The sequence below is a fragment of the Nesoenas mayeri genome (assembly GCF_963082525.1).
Source record: "Nesoenas mayeri genome assembly, chromosome: 21".
Taxonomy (NCBI): Eukaryota; Metazoa; Chordata; class Aves; order Columbiformes; family Columbidae; genus Nesoenas; species Nesoenas mayeri.
In genome coordinates, this window is record NC_137571.1 from 4,498,121 (window position 1) to 4,516,445 (window position 18,325).

An 18,325-nucleotide genomic window follows, 5' to 3' on the forward strand; every position below is an offset into this window, starting at 1 on the left:
CTGAAATGAACGGACCCATCCTAGCTTGAAAACTGTTAACAGGACACGCCTGAGTCAGCGCTTTTAAGCATCTTGTTCATGGAATGTGAATCAAATCCATCCTTTCCGTGAGTACTGCACTAATACCTGGGTTAAACAAGTAGCATCAGTTTAGCGGAGGCTGAGTGGCCAGGTCACCTATCACAGGACAGCTTTGGACTGAAATCAGACACGTCTCCTTGCCACCACAGCAACCTCTGCACCAGGAAAGCTCACTTGCCAAAGATGATGGAGAGCGGTCCAGCAATGACCTCAGCCAGCTCCCTCAGCACCCGCGGGTGCATCCCATCCGGACCCATGGATTTATGGATGTCCAGACTGCCCAACTGCTCCCTAACCCAGTCCTCATCAACCCAGGCAAACTCCCCCATTGTCCTGCCTTCCTCTGGGGCCTCAGCGGTACGGGATCCTCAGGACAGACTCCAGCAGAGCAGAGACAAAGAAGGCGTTCAGTAACTGCCTTCTCTGTATCTTCTGTCACCAGGGCACCCACCTCGTTCATCAGTGGGTCTGCATTGCCTCTGGTGTTAGTTTTATCTGCCACGTGTTGGAAAAAGCTCTTCCTGTTGTCCTTGACCCCTCTCACCAGTTTTAATTCTAAGGAGGCCTTAGCTTTCCTAGTTGCCTCCCTAACCCCTCTGACAACAGCCTGATATTCTCCCCAAGCGGCCAGCCCCTCCTGCCATGATCTAGAAACTCTCCTCTTCCACTTGAACACCCTGGAGTGTTACAGTTTACTCTCAAATCACTTCAGCTGCAAGTTCAACAGCTACCGCAGGTCACTATGAGCTGACAGCTGCAGCTTTGATTGGTTTTGTTGTTGTTTGGGTTTTTCTGAAAAAAAAAAAATTAAGGAAAGAAAAGCATTTCAGCTGCAGAGTTACACTGGGCACTGTGCTTTTTACAGGGGCTCGCAGCGATAAACACAGGTACCAAAGTTCCTGTCTACAAAACAGGCCTTGTATTATGGAAACAAAGAGTTGGAAGGAGCTTCTGGAGCAGCTGAGGATGGGAGCAGCTCCGCTACCTGCAGAGTCCTGCGCTTGTTGTCTTCCGTGTGTATCCACGCTCGCAATGTCAGTTCTGTGATGAAGATCTGAGCCGCCCTGGCGAACAACACGGGAGCTTCTGCGCTGATCATCTGCAATGACATGTACAGCGTTTTTCTTTAAAGTTGCCCATTAGTTTTACTGCAAAGCGGCAGTCGGGGTAATTTTATCACGTTAGTAAAGTGTGAATGGTTGCATTGCTTAATAGGGAAGTTGGGGGAATTTCCACAAGGTTCAGCTCAAATGTTGGTATCAAACCCATGTTATCTACTTATTATATTTTCCATAAAACTGGGAACAGCACAGCAGGGATATCGCTCTTCATTCTAAACACTCTGTGGCTTTGGGAAAGGAAGAGGCGAGAGAACAAGGAGGAAACATGAGAACAGAAAGTTAAACACTAAAAACCAGAAAATACACAGAATGATACAGAAAAAACCAAAAGTGCAAAAGTCTTCAGCAAAAATCCCAAATGATTTTGCTTTCCCAGCTCGGTTTAATTACACAAGGCTGGTTAATATTGCATTCAAGGCAACAATTAAAATGTGCTTTAACGATGATAATAAATAACGGTAGCCATGAGTAAAGAATTGCAAGGAACAATATCCACCAAAAGGATCATAACTACTTAAGAAAAACCCCGAGCGTACCTTCACATCTTCATCGAGTTTCATTATCTTCTTAATCCGAGCCAGAGGGAGTTCTTGAACCCTGAAGTCTTTCTGCAGAGAGATTCACATGTGAGAGATGCTCTACTGATACTTCACTGAAAACAAAGGGAAGAAACGTTAAAACAAGTCTGTATAGTCTAGAATTAAACTGTGTTTTCTTTGAGCTGTGGCAGCTTCTCCTCAGCCCCAAGAACTCTCATCTGCATTATTTTACACTGATATCACTCTACTTAAATCTTCCGTCAGGCGCTTGTATCTACTATTCCACCTCAAAGCCGAAGTCCTTCTGCAGAACACAATGGTTCTAATATCACGCATTTCTGCATCTACTTATTTTCGAAGCAACTCATTCAATTAGGCATCTCAGGACACAGAAACCATTGGAATTTACAGAATGTCCCAAGAGGAAAAGGACGGCAACCAAGAGCTACGTGTGGCCACCAAAAAGTCGGATTTATTTGTCCTTCCCGGTTGCCCAATACCCATTTTGGTGTTAAAAAACTTGCAAGAGTCTTGTTCAAAAAAATCTCTTCTATTCCTGGTTTGAGACAGAGGAATAAAAAGAATCCACAGTGTGTTGCTACCAGGAGCCTCTTAAAAAGGGAGAAAGGCTGAAGCTCCGTGCAATCACATCAGGAATGCAGAATCCCTGCCCACAAAGGGCTCCTAAAGGAAAAACGTCATCCCTTCTTCACCAAAATGTCATAGAAAATAAAAGGAAATTCATTTCTCTGGGGAAGAAAGCACTGCAAGCCGTGGTAGTGAAACAAAAGAGGGGGAAAAATGCTGAAAATGCTGTTTTCTATTGAGACTAACTATGGAGGCCACGTGCGGTCCGGCCGGCGCTCCAGCAGGGGGCATTTTATTGCGTTTCTATGTTCAAATTTGGTGTATATTTATAGACGCTATTGTATATGTATATACGTTAAAAAAGCGTTCTGTGTCCTCATTCTGTAGAGAGCGGGGAATGAGGTGCTCCCAGTTATGTGCTGCAAACTGGCACTGATTGGGGGTGACCTTAGAGGGGGAGGATTTGGAGCGATGGGAGAAGAGGCAGAGACAGGACCGGTGCTGGACACGCTCAGGGTTTCAACCACAAACTGCCACATAAACAAGTTACAGGGTTGCTGGGGCATGGAAAAATATCCCAGAGGGGGTTTTTTGGCGTTTTTAAGATTTATTTTAAAAGCTCGTTGCTTTTTAAAGAGCCTCGTGAGCTTTTCCGCAAAAAGAGACGAGGACAACATTTCTAGTTTGTGGATCTCTTCACTATATTAACTTCTACGAGCAGCAGAACTGCAATTTGACATGCATAGGTACAACGCTATTAAAACCTTTAGAGAAGAGAGACAGTGAGAGAAAAGAGAATAAAATTAAAGCTCCTTTATTCCTTTAAGGCAAACGTCACATAAATCAGAATTAATACGCAAGCACCACGGTGAAGAGAAGCATGACCACTACTGGCTACTACCCAGCAGAACAGACTTTAGACACCAATTCTTCATCTTTTCTTTTTTCCAAATTAGGTCTCAAATGTTTTCCCGAGCTTCTTCGAACTCATTGTGGAGCCGAAACTCAAGTTCCAGCTCAGTCCCCTTTCCCATTTCTCCAAGACTCGGCTGCAGTTCTTTCTGTTACATGGGGCAGGGAACAGGGACCTCTGGTTTGTTCTTCTAAAGAACTCGCTTGTTTTTTCCCCTGAATTTTAGCAGACAACCAAAGCAGCTTTTCCATGAACCAGCTGCTCTGACCTCGCTCCCGAGTACACACAGATCAGCTTTATTTAAATTTACTTATGCCCACATCCATGGGAGCGATGCACACTCAGTTTTGGGATTTAATGGGACGACTACATAGGAATGTTTTGCAGTTATCCCTTTTCCAACTCCCTTCACTGTTCTCAGTTACATTTTCAATGACTTACTAGCTTGCAATGCAATAAATAGATTCACACGACAGTTAAAAATTAAGCTGCCCGTACTTGATAAGCTGCAGAATAAACCCCTTTCATGTGGAGATGAAGACAAACTACAGCTCTTGAACACAAGAATTCACTGCGCTGAAAGAGGAAAGTAATTAATTCTGGTTATGCATACAAATTTCTACATCTGTTTCTTTAATCAACTATCTGCACATAGGCTGAAAAAAGCAGCTTATCTTCCAACTACTGGATTGGGGTTTTCACTTTGAACAGCCCGTCTGTGACTGGAGTTCTTTTGTTTTCAGTCGCATTGGAAGCACAGGGGTGTGCTTTCAGCACCACTGTGCCACAGGAATCTATCCGTCTCTCTTGAAAAGCCATTTTTATTATATGCCCTTGTTCTCGGGGACATCTCTTTTGGGGATGGAAAAAAATAGAAGCTACTTAGTCCAATTCTTATTCTCAGCCTATGCATGATCTTTTTTTTTAATCAAATGTCTTTAAATTAATAAAGCATGTGATAATGATGCACTTGGCATTCAAGTGATTTTCAAAACTCCAGGCTTGTCAAAGGAGATGGTTCTGAAAGAGGACATAATAGTTCTAATACACCAGTCAAACCCAAAAACTCATTCACAAAAAATAGTACCTGGGGTTTGAATTTGTGAAGGGGGGAAAAGACTGAGAGTCGTGTTTTGAACATTAACATTTGAATCAACTTTGTGTTCTCGTTTAGTCCACAAAGAGCTGAAGGGATGACTATTACATCCCGCTACGCTGTGAATCAGCTGTGTTCAGTTTATATCCTGAGTTCAACCAGTGGTGGCCAACAGCCACAAGCCTGGCTGAATGATTATTAATGAGCTCTTTCAGGCCACCTTGCAGCACATCAATAGCCAACTGGATCCCATCAGCAGCAGGAACCCATTCACGCTGAGGTTTATCTCGCTACCAGACGTCACTGGTGTCTTTCACTTGTCAGTTCTGCAGAAATAAGAGGGCGACGAGGCCACTCACCACAGTGAGGTTGCGGATCTCCTCCATCACCCGCGGCCAGAAGGACTGGAGGCTCTGCTGGGCATCGCTGCTGCTGGCGGGGCCGAAGCCGCCATCCGTGGACATCCTGGCAGCTGGGAGAGACAAAACCGAGTGTCAGCAACGAGGGAGGCAGGAGCCGCGGGTTTCCGAAGCCACCGCCAAGTCCCAGCCTAAATAATCGCTCTGTAAAACCATCAAAGCAAGATACGCCAGTCCAGATCTCGCAGCAACAACGTGGAGACACTCACAGCCGCTAGAAGTGTTTTTCTTGATTTATTTTTTCAAAGATTGAAAAAGAACACTAAAAAAAATAAAAAATGAAAGCAAAAATAGTCTGCTTAATCCCCATTAGAGCTCTGCCTTTTCACAAGGAGTTACAACACATAACCGATGCCCCGTCACTGCACACGCACCCATTATAAAAATCACTTGTTCTCTTGCTTGTTACAGCCAACAGTTGTGCAGGTTCCGGTGGCAAACACCCCCCAAGTTGAAATCAGAATGTCAATGTCAGCCCAACATGATTTCTAAGAAGTGTAACGAAATGGTTGCTTCTGTGCCTGTTTGAAAAGTGGTAGTTCTTGTGGCTTTACACTATTTTAAAAACACCTCTTCTCCTTGGGTGTAATCAAGAGGACAACTCTGCAAACAGCTTTATTTACAGTATATACCAGTCACCATCAGGAACTTATATAGAGCAAACAAAGGGACAATAACTGGGTTTGGATCTTCCCCTCTAACCGCGCTGCGGTGAAGATGGTGAAGAGGTGCAGACATGCAACATCGGTCACTCGAGGATGAGGCGCATGGGGACGGTGCCAGGACTGTGTGTGTGACTCTCCAGGAACATTTCAACTTGGCGAAGGCCAGAAGAGCCACTTCTCAAGCGAGCGGAGCAGAGAAACCCAGCGACTCATTGACTTTAAACACTCTCAGGGTCACCTAGAGCAGCTTTGAAGTTTCCGTGAACAACGCGAACGCGCTGCGTACAAACAATAAGTCTCTGTGCCTTTGAACGCACAGCACGAGAAGGCTGCTCTGCTCACTATAGGGAAAGATCAAGATACACACAGATGTTTGTGCGTTGCCATGTAATGGAAAAAGAGCAGATTTAGCTCCGACAACCCCTGTTTGTGTTTCATCCACCGTGTAAAGGTTTATTTCTGTCCTCCCTCAAGCCAAGAAACACCGGTCAACACACCAAAATACCAAAGGGAGGCAGCAGCTGATTGCCAGTCATTCCAAAATCTATTCCAACGCAACCACGATCTGATTAACAGATCAAAGAGATGAATGTCAGACAATTAGTTGTTACCAGCCTGCGCTTCCCAAGGCGGCCTCTGAACGGTCGTGTTTCTCTTTCGTCAACCTGAGAAGAGGACACGGCAGGCGTGGGAAGAGCCGAAGGGGATTTTGACAGGGGATGGCAAAGAGGAGCTCCGAAAATTGTACTTTCAGTCTCAAAGCAAGAGTTTGAGACAGGAAGAACTCCAGGTAAGGAACCTATGGAAATCAGCGACTGATGAGTTACCTGACAACTCTTCAACAGCTATCTGCATTATAATACTAGCCGCCTACAAACGAAGGTATTTCAGGTATTAATAGGAAAATACAAAGATATAAATATTCTAATGAGTGTTAAATTGGCATTTGATTCTTCCCCCCCTTGATCCGCATTGTCAAACAGGCAAAAAATAGTTGAGGCACATAAATAAAAGCTGATCCTTGAGATTTGCTCTGTTGCAACAATATTTCAACACTAGACGGGGTCTCTTCTGCAGTTCATCTTGAAGACAAGCCAAATCACTTTTCAAGGCTTTATTTAAAAACACAAACTCCTTGCGTTTAATCCACTTGGATGCCGTACTGGAATATAATGCTCTAAATAATCCCCCTCCCGCCGCAAAAAGAAAAGTTACAAAAATAAAAAAGCTAATGAAGTGAAAAGGAAGAAGATTCCACTGTCGCCATCACTGCTTTGCCCTCAACCACGTGCAAAAGTAAATCTCTTGCATTCTATATATGCCTCTGTAGTATTAATCTAGATTTCAAGAAGAGCTAGAAATGGTTTATTCCAGTCATCTATAAAAAAATCCTGTTGATGCATACAAAAAATATCAGATCTTTAAGGTAAACACGGGAGTGACTCCAGAATTCAAAATGAACACTCGACCCAAGGGCCAACTGCTGCTCTAAGTGACTCTTTAGGATAATTGGTAGGAAATTGAGTAAGAGTAGAAACAAGAGTCACCAATAGGCTGATGTTCTGAAACGCTTATAGAATGAAATCACTATAAACTCCAAAATAGAAGCCTAAGCAGGTTAAAACCACTCAGAATGTCACTACGGTAATTTCTTCCCGTTAAAACAGATCCAGAAGCACACTGAAGGTGCTCGCGAGCATTAGAGGAGGATTGTAAGGAAAAGAGAAAGCCCCAAACCATTGGGAAAACCTACAGCGTTGGCTTTGTGAGATAAACTTCACTAATGAAACCATTCCTGGGCAATTAGGTAAGTTCCTGCACCCAAGGGTAAACCGTGCTCTCTTAAGAACGTCTCATATCAGGATTAGCGCCAACAACAAAAATCCCAAAGCGCGCAGCAGAAGATAAGTCACAGTATCAGTGTCTAAACCTGTTGGTCTTTTCTGAGATGCGGTTTGTATCTTCGCTCCACAACCCCGTGCAGAGAGGGGAGAGGTGCTGAGGATGCCCAGGTAACGCAGCGTGTGGTCTCTCAGGAGTTTTAAGAATAAACTGGCTATTCTGATACCATCTTGTTGCTGAATAATAGAAGTACCTGCGAGCCGGACACACTTCTGTTCTGCACAAAGCTTAATTACCAAAACCCATCATCTCACCGGTGCTCCTGGTGGTGCGGCAAAGCAAACGGGGTCCTACGCTGACCTCGGTTTAGCAAAACTACAGGTGTGAGTCCCAGGAGGGTGCAGCCTAAAAACCAGGCTCTGCAGAGATGCTCTTGCAGAAGAATCTAGATGAGGAGGTTCACACACAACACAAACAACGTGGACACGCTACTAAATTAGATACAAGCAAACAAAACACTACGCACTGTAAGAAATAAGGGTGTAAGAAGAAAAGAGACTGCGATACAGCAGCTTCACAACAGCCAGCCCGGTCCACACAGCCTGGAATCTGCTCCGTGAGGGCAAACATTATGTTTCCAGAACAAGGGAAAAAGAAACCGAAGGCCAAAAAGCTGAGGCCTACGCATGAAACACCCGGAGGTGATTACAGAGCAGATTAGCAAGCACATCTCAAGAACCACGCCATCAACACTTTGCAATTAGAGCTTTTCTGCTCACCAGAGCAGAACACCTTTTACAAACATTAAACTTACAAAATCCTGGGGCAGCTGACAAACGCAGAAGAGCTTCGCTCCATGGGAGCACAAAGCAAGCATGGAGGCACCTCAGGTGCCTGTGGTTGCGTTTTACTTTTGTTGCTTGATTGTTTTTCTCTCTTAAACAGATGATAGTTTGTGCCGTGGGAAGGGCGAAGCAGCCAAACGAAGCTCTCACCCTGGATGCATAGTCTGCACGCTTGAGCAAGAACCTGCTATTGAAAACACAAGCTACGGTATAGATCACAAATAAAACCAACAGCTCTGATTTTTCTGTATCACCTGGAGCTCTTCAGCTGGAAAACCAAGGGCCAGGAACAGGCCAGCGGAGCAGCAGCCGCGGGCACGGGACATCCCGGGCATCGCCATGGGCGCTTGGGAATGGGACCGGAGCACAAGCAGCTGCTCATGTCCCTGTGGTTAAGTGGCTCCCAAGCTGGCCCTGATTAAGAAGCCGACCGAAGTCAGCTGGGTGGAGAGCACATCTAAATGAAATTTATCCAAATATCTGATGGGATATGCAAACGGCAATAGCAGAGGGAAGGACTGGAAAGCCTTGAGGCTCTCGATGAAGGAGGGAGTAACTCGGCAACGTCGTCAAGTACCACAGACCCTGGTTATATCTGAAACATCAGGTCCTTTGCATACAGCACAGTCACATTCCCATGACCTACATTAATGGGAAAGGGCCTGTTTTACACAGCGTCATATTACAAGGCAGCAGAAGCATATTCCATCCAAACGTCTTAAAAAGACGGTTAAATAAGGAGTAAGATGAAGGCTGCAAAGAAATGAGACAGAAGCTCAGGCAACATTTTGCCTCAACATTCTTAGATTATAGCTACAAATAAGCATAACACACAAACATTTATGAAACTGCCGCTGCAAAAACAAATCCCCCTGCCAGATTCTACCACCGTACAAATACAGATTTACCACCTCCACATCAACAGTGTTTAGAAGATCACCGCAGCCCCCTCAATTCTTAAGATGCTGTTGGATTTACAATCATCCACTATCCTACAAAACTCACAAGTTAATAATTAGGAAGCATTGTCAAAAAAAAAAGGGAGAAAACAAACCATAAAGTTCCTCTTGGAAAAAAATATATGTTAAAATAATAAATACATCATCTTCACTATCAAAGACTAAAAACCAATGCTACAACACCTAGAAAAACTCTGGAAGTTTGAAGAATTACAAATAGATCCACAGAGCTGAAAAAGGGAATATTTAGAATCAATACTAATCCCAACATTCTGTGCTGCTTCCAGTCTGATGCACTGACTCTCAAACCATAGTGTTCTGTCTTGAGAGCCGGTCCCTTGATTTAAAAGTAAAATGTGCAGAGCCACACTCACATATCTAAAGAATGAGCTCTGTGTAGCAATGAGCGCCAGACACCTGATCCTGCCAGAATCAGGAGGAACAATCTAGCAACCAAGAACTAGTTTCACAAGGAGAATAAATACGTTTTTATGTGAATTTAGTAACACACTTATTGAAATGTGGCAAAGGAGGAGCGTTCGATGTGTGAGAAAGCCGCATCCCAGCACCTCTGCGAGACGCTGCTCTCATTACCGCAATTAGAGCAATTAGCAGTATCAGAACACCAAACGCAGTTTGAAGTGGACGACGACAGCCATGGGAATGGGTGAACCCGCTGAAACGTCGTCTCTGCGCCGCAGATCCACAGCACTTGTTTTGCACGGCATCACGCCCCGTGCTATTGGGTTTTGAAACAAACCTTTCGCAAGTCATGTTAATGGTCCAAAATTGCTTCCACAGAGATATCATACCTTAATTCACCGCACATTTTCTCTGCTTTAAAAGCTACTCAAGTCAACCTAGATATTTTTAGCCAACTCTTCTTTTATGAAATAAGATCAAATTTATTTCCATTACAGTTCCAAGCTACATGTTCACTAGACGGAGGCCAAGCAGCACAAGCGCACAGCATGGCTGGAAATACAAAGGTGCCAGAACCGCAGCCAAGAATTACTTTTACTTGCTTTGGGGGTGGTGTAAAAATAGTTCTTAATTGTGTTTGAGATCAATGGTTTCTTCTTCTTCCACCTTAATATTCAGGCCTTGCCTGCACAATTATGTAAAATGGTTTTAAAGCAGTAATGCGATTCAGAAACTTGAGTCATGTTGGCAGTAGAGCTGGCACTGCAGACAGACAGATATTTTTTGTGTTGTATCCATTTTCTGCACCTCCTGCTCATGGCAGCTGGAGCTTTGATCAGGAGAGCGGCAGGAGCCGCTCGGGCTTGCCAGAACTCACCCGACTTCTGACACAGCAACGAGAGACCACGGGAACACAGCCCTGGGTGGGCACAGAACTGGAGTATCATCCTCTGCACGTTTCCTAGCGATGAAATCAGGCACTGCGATTACAAATCCCATCAAAACCGCACACAAACCCCATCTCCGCAGCACGTTTCTCACCCGAGGAAGAACTGGCAGCTGCCACCAGTGGCAAAGGCTGAACAAACCAAGTTTGAAATGTTGCTGTAGAGGTCTAAAACAAAAATAAGACGTTGCCACAGAGTGGCACAAAGCACTACGGCAGATGGAAGAACCATCAAGATGATTTGTGCCTGGCCCTGCTGAAGCGCAAGGAAAGACAAAAGCTGCAGCACGCAAGGATCGGGGGTTACGACACATGAGGCTTTGGCTTTTGATGTTCTGAATGATTCCATGGAAACCCAGTGCTGTGAGACAGGCTGACAGCCTTGGGGTGTTCACCCTGGAGAAGAGGAGACTCTGGGGAGACCTTATTGCAGCCTTTCTGTACTTAAAATGGGCTGATAAGAAAGCTGGGGACAGACTTTTGAGCGCGGCCTGTGATAGGACAACGGATGATGGTTTTAAACTAAAGGAGGGAGATTCAGGCTGGACATGAGGAAGAAATTGTTGGCCCTGAGGGTGGTGAGAGCCTGGCCCAGGTTGGCCAGAGAGGTGGTGGATGAACCATCCCTGAGACATCCCAGGCCAGGCCAGACGGGGTCTGAGCACCCTGAGCTGGTGAAGATGTCCCTGTCATGGCAGGGGGGGCACTGGGGGAGCTGGGATGGTCCCTTCAACCCAAACTGTCCTGTGACTGTGATCCTACAGCACAGACACGACACAGCAAAGGCGTTTCACTGCACACACAAGCACCAGAGACAGCGCGTTGAGTTTCATACCTTCATACAGGACTCAGCGTGACCGAGTGATTAAGGCAATTGCCAACGGGCAAGCGATTGTCACTGGCTTTCCCCCTCAGGAGAGGAAAAAAATCAGGAATGCCTGTTTTTACAGAAGCACTGAGTTTCTGTATCTACAGCACTGCTAGAAATCCCCCATCCAGCAGCGGTGCACGTGAATTCGTGCACAGAATGACTGGAACACATACGGGCTGTTTAACGCTGGGCAGGGTTTGGGAGCGCACACAAATACAGGTGAGGTTGGTGTCAGAAACCCACCCACAGCATGGGACCAGGAACCAGCTCCAGCATCAAAACCACCTCCCCACAGTGCAGCACCGAGTCAAAAATGAGGCTGCAAATACTAGAACACCACAGAAAGTAGCACAGGGCTTTTTTTTTTTTTAAAGGTAAAGCAAACAAAATAATCTGAATTGCTGTTTGTACTGGTTATTTTACCTTCCTGTTTTCTTTCAATGAAAGAGCACAAGGGTCACACTCGATATTTGGTGTTCCAACAGTTAAACATTATTAAATAGTGGCTCTTTGCAGTGCAATTTTGGCAGGTAGGCACATGGAGTGAGAAGTATCGGAAGAAAATTCCCAGACGAATAACAATAAGGGTCTAAGATGAATTGCGCTGCCTCTCCAGCTCCTACATTAAACGCCCAAACGGAAAAGCTCTTTTAAATAAAGTGTGTTCAAGTTAGTCAAGTCTCCTTCACACAGTCAAGCAGTTGGCGCATACCAAAACAATACTGCGTATTGTGTACTTCACCTTATAAACTTTGATCTCAATATAAAACTGAGGTTATGTATTGCAGCTTTATGAATTTAAAAGGAATTACAAGCTACACACCTCATCCAGTCCTGGTACAGGTGTGTTTTACTCATTTCACTTTAACAGGAGCCTTAAGGAGGATAATAAGACAAAAACTGATACCAAACTCAACAAAATTACACGGTCTCAGTCTTGAATAGTTGTGTACTTGCACTTCTACAGGAAAAATCTGGAGAGAAACACAGGAGCAGGAGGCGTCTCACCCAGACTTGTACCACATTGGAATGAAACTTCCCAACTCTGGTGCCATTGGGTGCTCACAAAACAAAAGTACTTGTCCTGTACCCTGAATGTATATAATACACACAGCATATGGGATATCAATAAATCAAAGCTGACGGTGCTACAAGAAGTCAGGAACTGGTGTAATCTGTTAATAAAGCCCTTTTGAGCGCTACCAAAAGCTTTATGTTTTTCCTGCTGCTCTTGACCTAGAAAGATCAAGCAGCGCCTCTTCTTACACAGCTACAACCTCTTGTGAGTTTAAGCAACAAAATATGATAAACATCGGGTGTAATGAAGACTTCTGCGGGATTTATTCCATCTTACAGCAGTTATAGATTCCCTTGCATTCTGCCATCCCTTAAAACCACGTAGCAGCTGAATATAACCTAATTTCAAGGCAAAAATCTTCAGGATTACTCATTTCTGCTTAAAGATGTTAACAATGACCTTCACACTCGCACTAGATCCCCCGATTCCGGCCAACCGCCTGCTACAGAAGTTACTGCTATTCCACTAACATACCGGAGCCGCCACCATTATTAATAGATGACTTATGGTGACATTTCTCATTCTGCCCCCTTCTCGGATTGGAACTAGTGTGACATGCCAGACGCCACAGAAAGCTGAATGAGCTTCGCCTCAGAGAAGGTGATGCTATTCACCAGTCTTAATTTAAATTAAAATACCCAAAGTAATACTCGAAGGCTGTAACAATTCAAAGACCATTCAGGTTGAAGTTCAACCCCAAGACACGGTCCTTTGTTAGCAGCTGACACCAACGTGCAGATCAGGTTCACTTTTCTAACATCCCTATGGAAATAAGTTGCACAATAGAATTACTTCTAATATTCAAAACAGTGATTTTAAGGTCAACAATTAGCAATCAGGGAAAAAATATTCTAAGAGCAGGACTGAGAACACTCGAGCTGTGTCACTCAGTTCACTCCTGGGAAGGCAAGAGCAACATTCAGCATCTCTGGGTAGGAGTGGAGGAGAAGGAATGTCTGCAATGTGATTTGACTCCCGGCTGAAAACTAACTTTAATTCTAATCTACAAACTCTCCTCCGTGTCCTCAATGCCCTCGGCCATCGAAAGCAGCTTCATTTTTCAACTTTGAGTCTTTCTTTCTTTATTTTTTTTTTTCCCAGCGCAAAGTGCCGTAAACAAACTTTGTCCTTCATTCTCGAAACTCGGAGCGGTGGTATTTCAAGGTCACTCCTGCTAGTGACGGCAGGCCTGGCTCCAGCACTGCTCTGACAGCAGAGCCCGGCCCAGCAGAGCTCGGGGTGTCACCGGGACACCCACAAACCCCTTTCTGCTGGAAAACTTAGAAGCTGAGACACATTCTCACCCTGTTCCTCCGCCTGTCACCGCCGGGCTGCGGGGCTGCGATGACCTTCAGCGCTTCTTGGCAAATCAAAAGGACAACAAAGGGCTGCTTGTACTTGCCAGGAGTTCGGCCGGCGGTTCGGGGGTGCCGGGGGCTGCGCTGCCCCCCAGGAGCCGCGTTTCTGCGCGGTGCCCGCGCTCCAGCCCCCGCCAGCCCCCCAAGGGCGGCCGGGGAGCGCCCCCCGCCGCAGCCCCAGGGAGCAGGGGGCGGCGCTGCCATCTTTCCCCCCCCCCCCCCTCCCAACCCGGTTACCGGCCCCGGGGCGGCGCGGCCCTCTCTCCGGGCGCGGCCCCGCGGTGCCCCCCGCCGCACCCGCCGTCCCGGGGGCTCAGCCCTGGGCCCCAACCGCGACGCGGGCGCCTCCTCCCGCCGCCCCTCGGAGCCTCCGAGCTGCCCCCGCCTAGCGCCGCCCCCTCCTCCCGCCGCATGAGGCCGGGTCACCCCGCAGCCCGGCGGGCAGCTCCGCCGCCGGCTCCCCCGCCACGGGCCGGGCGGCGGCCGCCCCCCGCCTCAGCCAGCGCGGCTCTGGCTGCCGCGATCAACTTACCGTGCCGCGGCCGCCGCAGGCCCTGCCCGCCGATCGGGGGACGGCTGCGGCGGGGAGCGGCGGCCCCCGGTGCTCCCCGCCATCCCTTTGTCTTTGAGCTGACCCCTGCCTGCCGGGACTCTGCGTCCCCGCCGGACCGGGCCGCCGGCGCCTTTAACAGCCGCCGCTCAGCCTACCCTGCTGCGCCCGCCCGGCCCGGCCCGCCCGCGCCCATTGGCTGCGCGCCTCCGCGGGGGGCGCGGCCCAGCGCGCTGGTTGGCTGCCGCCGGCGGCGCAACCTCGCTGTCCACTTCCTGTTTTAAAGTTACCTTGAGAGGCGGCGCAGGGGTCAGAGCGGCGCCCGTCCGCCCGCCGCCCCCTCCGCAGCGCGGCGCCCGGGCCCTCACCGCCCGCCCCGGCGGCTCCTATTGGCCGTTCTGCTCTCATTCAAACAGACAGAGGGGGGGTCGTGGGGCTGCCGCCGATTGGCCCGGGCGCCTGTCACTCCAGCAGCGCCCCCCACCGCCGCCGCCGCGTCACGGGGCGCACCGGCGGGTCACGGGGCCGCGCGCGGGCTGCGGCCGGGCTGCACGTGCGCGCCGGCGGGAGCGCGCGCAGGCTTGGCGGGACGAGCGGCCGCGGATGCACTCCCAGAACCGGGACCTCCCGGGGCTCCCCGCTCCGCCCTCCCGCTTGCAACAGGCGCGTTCCCTCCCGGGCCCGTGGTCCCCGGGCAGCGCGGCCTCTGCACCGAGCTGAACACGGTGCGGTGCCTCGGACCGCGGGCACCTGCGGAGTCGTTCCCGGTGAAGGGGGTGACTGACCCCCGGGCCGCACGGTGCAAGCGGCGGGCGCAGCCCCGGGAGAACCGCGGTCACCGGCCGGTGCCGCTTCCCACCTCAAATCCACCGAGAACGGCCGTGTGGCCGCGGGGTGACCTGGATTATTAACCATTATTACTAATTAACCAGCCTCTTCACCAACCCTGTTACCGCATCACCGCTTTGCCCCATCACAGTTCCCGGAGGCCTCAAAAACGCTCTTGGATGGGACCGAAATTTGGGAACGTTGCGTTTCCAAAGCACAGGTGATATTTTAACCTACACAAACACACCGACCAGCAACAACACCCGAAGGGATTTCGAGCTCAATTTACTGCTCGAAAATAACGCGCTTACAGGATTATACACACAGCAGCGGAGGAAAAAATATTACAAAGCACAGGCGACGCTTTACTAGTCCCGCAGATTAAATTAGTTTGACGAAGATAGCAAGGAGAGATTAATTTAAAAATAGGTCTTCCTGGTGATTTATGAAATGCCGGCATTTAAAATGTGTCTTAAAAATAAATAAATAATGCTTTGCAATGCTTTGTTCTCTTCCTGTGTCATTCCTCGGATAAACCCGAGGCCTCCCAGCTATTACAGGTATGTGACGTGCTTCCAGGAGGTTTGCAAAACAAACCATCCCTGGAGGGGTTGAAGAGATGCGGAGATGAGGAACATGGGGTGGACTCAATGATCTTGAGGGGCTTTTCCAACCGAAAATTACTCTATGACTGCACAAACACATCCCCATGTGCCTTTCACCCACTGAGTGGGTTTGACCCAGCACAGTCATGGGAACAGCTACTGCTCTCGCAGTATTTAATAATCCTTCATGACAGTGCGGGGGGGGGGAAATAATAATTTAGGGAAGCGCTACGGTAAAGGGTTTATCTCAATCACTGCAGCTCATCTCGCTCTGAAATCAGGCTGGGCAGTTCAGCTGACACCCAGGGATTGCTGAAATTCCACTTGCAAGATTTAACTACAAAGCAGCTGTAAAGACCTCAGGAGCGAGTTGGGCTCTTAACCCAGGAACTGTCACCTGTCGCTGCGCTTTGCACGTTGTGGCACTTCTAAGAAAGCATCACTGCACACTGTTCACATATGGCATGAGAATGTACACAGACGGACGCGACTTATCTTTATAAAGTACCAAATAACGGGAAGGAACAGGTTGGCCGTGCAGGATAAGCGACCAGCCCAAGGTAACCCACAGCAACCCAAAAACCAGCAGGATTCCACCCAATTCCCACTCCTCTCTTGGAGCAAACAACTCTCTGTGCTCCGACTCAGGACACTGTTTTTGCTTTGACCAAGAACTGCGTTTTCACCCCAAAACCTGTCGAATCTTCCACTCACTCTGGTCACATTGGTCTGAAGGCCACGAGGCTTCAGACAAGCCCATGTAACAATGACACAAAAACCAACATGGTCACATCAGGGACCAGCCAGATGAGAGATTGCATCAGGTTGTCACCACGATGCCTAAGGGACGGTAAACTTGGCCCAGGTAAACTTAGGCTGGTACCAGAGCATGGCTCAACTGAAGACAAACACAGATCTAGCAGGAGCAGCCTAGTCCAAAAACGTAACCTAATTTAAGGGCATGATGTTGCCAAGGGCAACGGCAGCAAATGGTGACCCAGGTGGTCTGTTTTCTGAAAAGGTTACCCACACACTTGCAGACTGTTTGCTCTGCACGTGAAGCCAGCTGAGACTTTCCTCTTCTCTGCCTATACTGAGACATCTATTGAGACAGGCAAGAAATTCATTCATTAAGTACGTGGAGAATATTTTACTCAATAATTGTCCCCAAAAGTGATATGAAGTCACATTCCAGAAGTAGCCAGTACTATTGTTTCTCCTTCTGTGAGCAGCCTGGTCTGCCAGAGCTTTGGGTTCTGGAGCCAGCCCTGGGACACGGCTCAGCTATCACGAGGCATAAGCTGGTCCTGCCACCAAAGAGCCATCCTGTGTCCCCCCTCAGCCCTGACACCCCAAATAGCTCATGGTGCAGCTGGAGAATGACCTGACCTGAACGAGATCCAGCCCAGATAAAAAGAATTAGCTTTCATCCATACCATGCTCATATAACTTTTAATGTGTCGTGCGTTACCCAGGGGCAGCTCTTTCATTTCCTCAGCTCAGGAAAAAAGGGCATCTAGAGAGACCATAATCTAACGCAGATGCTTTCACAGCTCTCAGCACCCTTGGCTTTCGAGCACAGATTAAACAATCCCTCACAGATTTACCCCAGACCCATAATTCATCTCCAGCTGCTTCACCTCGGCTTCTGCCCCGCTTCCCACCGAGTGCGGGTGGCTCCGGGGAAGGCTTTTAAAGCAGAAAAACCTCAGAGATCGGTAAAATACAGCACCACCGGTACATGAAACTGAGCTCTCCCGGCAGATCGGGCCTGGGGCCGCCCGGGAAGGCACCGGCCGCCCCGGGAAGGCGCCCCTGCCCGCCGATGGCCAGCAGCACCCGCTGCGGGCACTGCCCGCGGGTCGCAGGTGCTCCAGCAGCAAAGAGCCCGTACGGGCCCCAGTGCCCCCGGCCGCGCCCCCGCCCCCCCCGCAACGCGCGGGGAAACGGTTCGGTTTCCTGTCCCCTCCGCGGTCCGCACCTCGGCAGCCAATCACCGCGCAGCTCCCGCCGCCCGCCTCTCACAGCGTGAGCCAATCAGCGAGCGCGCTGCGGCTCCGCCAATCGGAGAGGAGCTGCCAGCGGGCGGGGGGGGGGGGGGGAGGAACGGCTCGGGCCGCCCCCGCTCCGCGCCCACTCACGGGCCACCGACTCCCCCCGCCGCGTTCCGCCCGCGTTACCGCGCACTCACCGGGGCGGCCGGCGCCGCGACCTCCGCCTCCTCCGCCCGGCGCCCGCGCTGTCTCCGGCCTGGCTGTCGGGAGGCGGGAAGGAGGGGGAGGGGAGCGGCCAGAGCAGAGCGAGCGCTCAGCGGCCGAGAAACAAGATGGCGGCTGGTCCGTGAGGCGGCGGGGCGGAGGCTCCGCCCCTTTCCCCTGGGCCGCTGCTCTGCGCAGGCGCGTGACCCGCGGCTGATCTCGCGAGGTTTCCGCTGGGAGCGGCGGGCGGCCCAGGAGCGGGGCCGGGCGGGGGCGGCGGTGTCCGGGCAGCCCGGAGCGGGGCCCGCGCCTCGGCCTGAGGGGCCACGGTGCTGCCGGGGAGCCCGGTCGTGCCCAGGTTGTCCCCGGTTAGGGCTGCCCAGCCAGGGCCGAGGCGGAG

The 18,325-nt window shown here is 49.4% G+C and overlaps 1 protein-coding gene across 5 annotated transcripts in view; it reads right to left on the reverse strand.

The window, feature by feature from the left end:
• The window catches only part of NFYC (nuclear transcription factor Y subunit gamma), a 29,134-nt gene extending 11,070 nt beyond the window's left edge, over positions 1-18,064 (reverse strand). For 2 of the 5 annotated variants that reach the window (XM_080357696.1, XM_080357693.1), the window contains exons 1-4: positions 17,919-18,064; positions 4,698-4,810; positions 1,739-1,810; positions 1,067-1,180 (exon numbers count right to left, since the gene is read on the reverse strand). In XM_080357696.1, coding sequence (XP_080213822.1) covers positions 1,067-1,180; positions 1,739-1,810; positions 4,698-4,802 — 291 coding nt within the window. In that variant the 5' untranslated portion in view covers positions 4,803-4,810; positions 17,919-18,064. Of the gene's footprint in view, positions 1-1,066; positions 1,181-1,738; positions 1,855-4,697; positions 4,811-8,078; positions 8,116-14,276; positions 14,442-17,918 lie in introns of those variants that run through there. The other 3 variants (XM_080357694.1, XM_080357695.1, XM_080357697.1) reach the window with 3 other exon arrangements.
• Positions 18,065-18,325: the final 261 nt, after the last annotated feature.